The sequence below is a fragment of the Rhincodon typus genome, unplaced genomic scaffold (assembly GCF_021869965.1).
Source record: "Rhincodon typus isolate 14 unplaced genomic scaffold, sRhiTyp1.1 hic_rhity00000069, whole genome shotgun sequence".
Taxonomy (NCBI): Eukaryota; Metazoa; Chordata; class Chondrichthyes; order Orectolobiformes; family Rhincodontidae; genus Rhincodon; species Rhincodon typus.
In genome coordinates this window covers 91,796-92,362 of record NW_025965707.1, presented here as the reverse complement: position 1 = coordinate 92,362, position 567 = coordinate 91,796, and the positions used below count along the sequence as shown (strand labels likewise).

At 56.3% G+C, this 567-nt stretch overlaps 1 protein-coding gene across 1 annotated transcript in view; it reads left to right on the top strand.

The window, feature by feature from the left end:
* Positions 1-53: 53 nt before the first annotated feature.
* Positions 54-567, top strand: part of g6pd (glucose-6-phosphate dehydrogenase) — a gene marked incomplete at its 3' end in the record, with an annotated part of 8,957 nt that continues 8,443 nt past the window's right edge. The window contains 1 exon segment of the mRNA XM_048621145.1: positions 54-176. Within this exon segment, the coding sequence (XP_048477102.1) occupies positions 54-176 (123 nt within the window).

The following is a 567-nucleotide window of genomic DNA, read 5'->3' as shown; positions in this document are numbered from 1 at the left end:
GCAGGGGGTGGTCCTGGGCTACAGACCTATATTGGTCAGCGAGTGCCTGGGTTATGGTCGCCCAGTTGTGGGGTAACGCACGGGTCAGGACGCTGTCTGGAGCGTCACGTTCAGTCCCGGTCTCCCTGCTACAGGAAGGACGTTGTGGAAGGGTTCAGATAAAGATTTACGAGGACGTTGGAGGGTTCGAGCCGCAGGGAGAGGCTGGGGGCTGTTTTCCCCGGAGCGTCGGAGGCTGAGGGGGTGACCTTAGAGAGGTTTATAAAACCATGAGGGGCTGTACAGGGCATCGGTTAGGGCCACTTTTGCAACACTGGGGTCTCCCTGCTACAGGAAGGACGTTGTGAAAGGGTTCGGAAAAGATTTACGAGGATGTTGGAGGGTAGGGGCTACAGGGAGAGGCTGGCGATGCTTTCCCCCGGGGGTGGGGTGAACTTAATAGGGGCTTGTAAAAATCGATATTATCAAGCAGGAGAGGGTTCAGAGGAGATTTACCAGGACGGAGGGTTTGAGTTATAAGGAGAGGCTGGGACTTTATACACTGGAGCGTAGAGGGGGTTGGGGGGG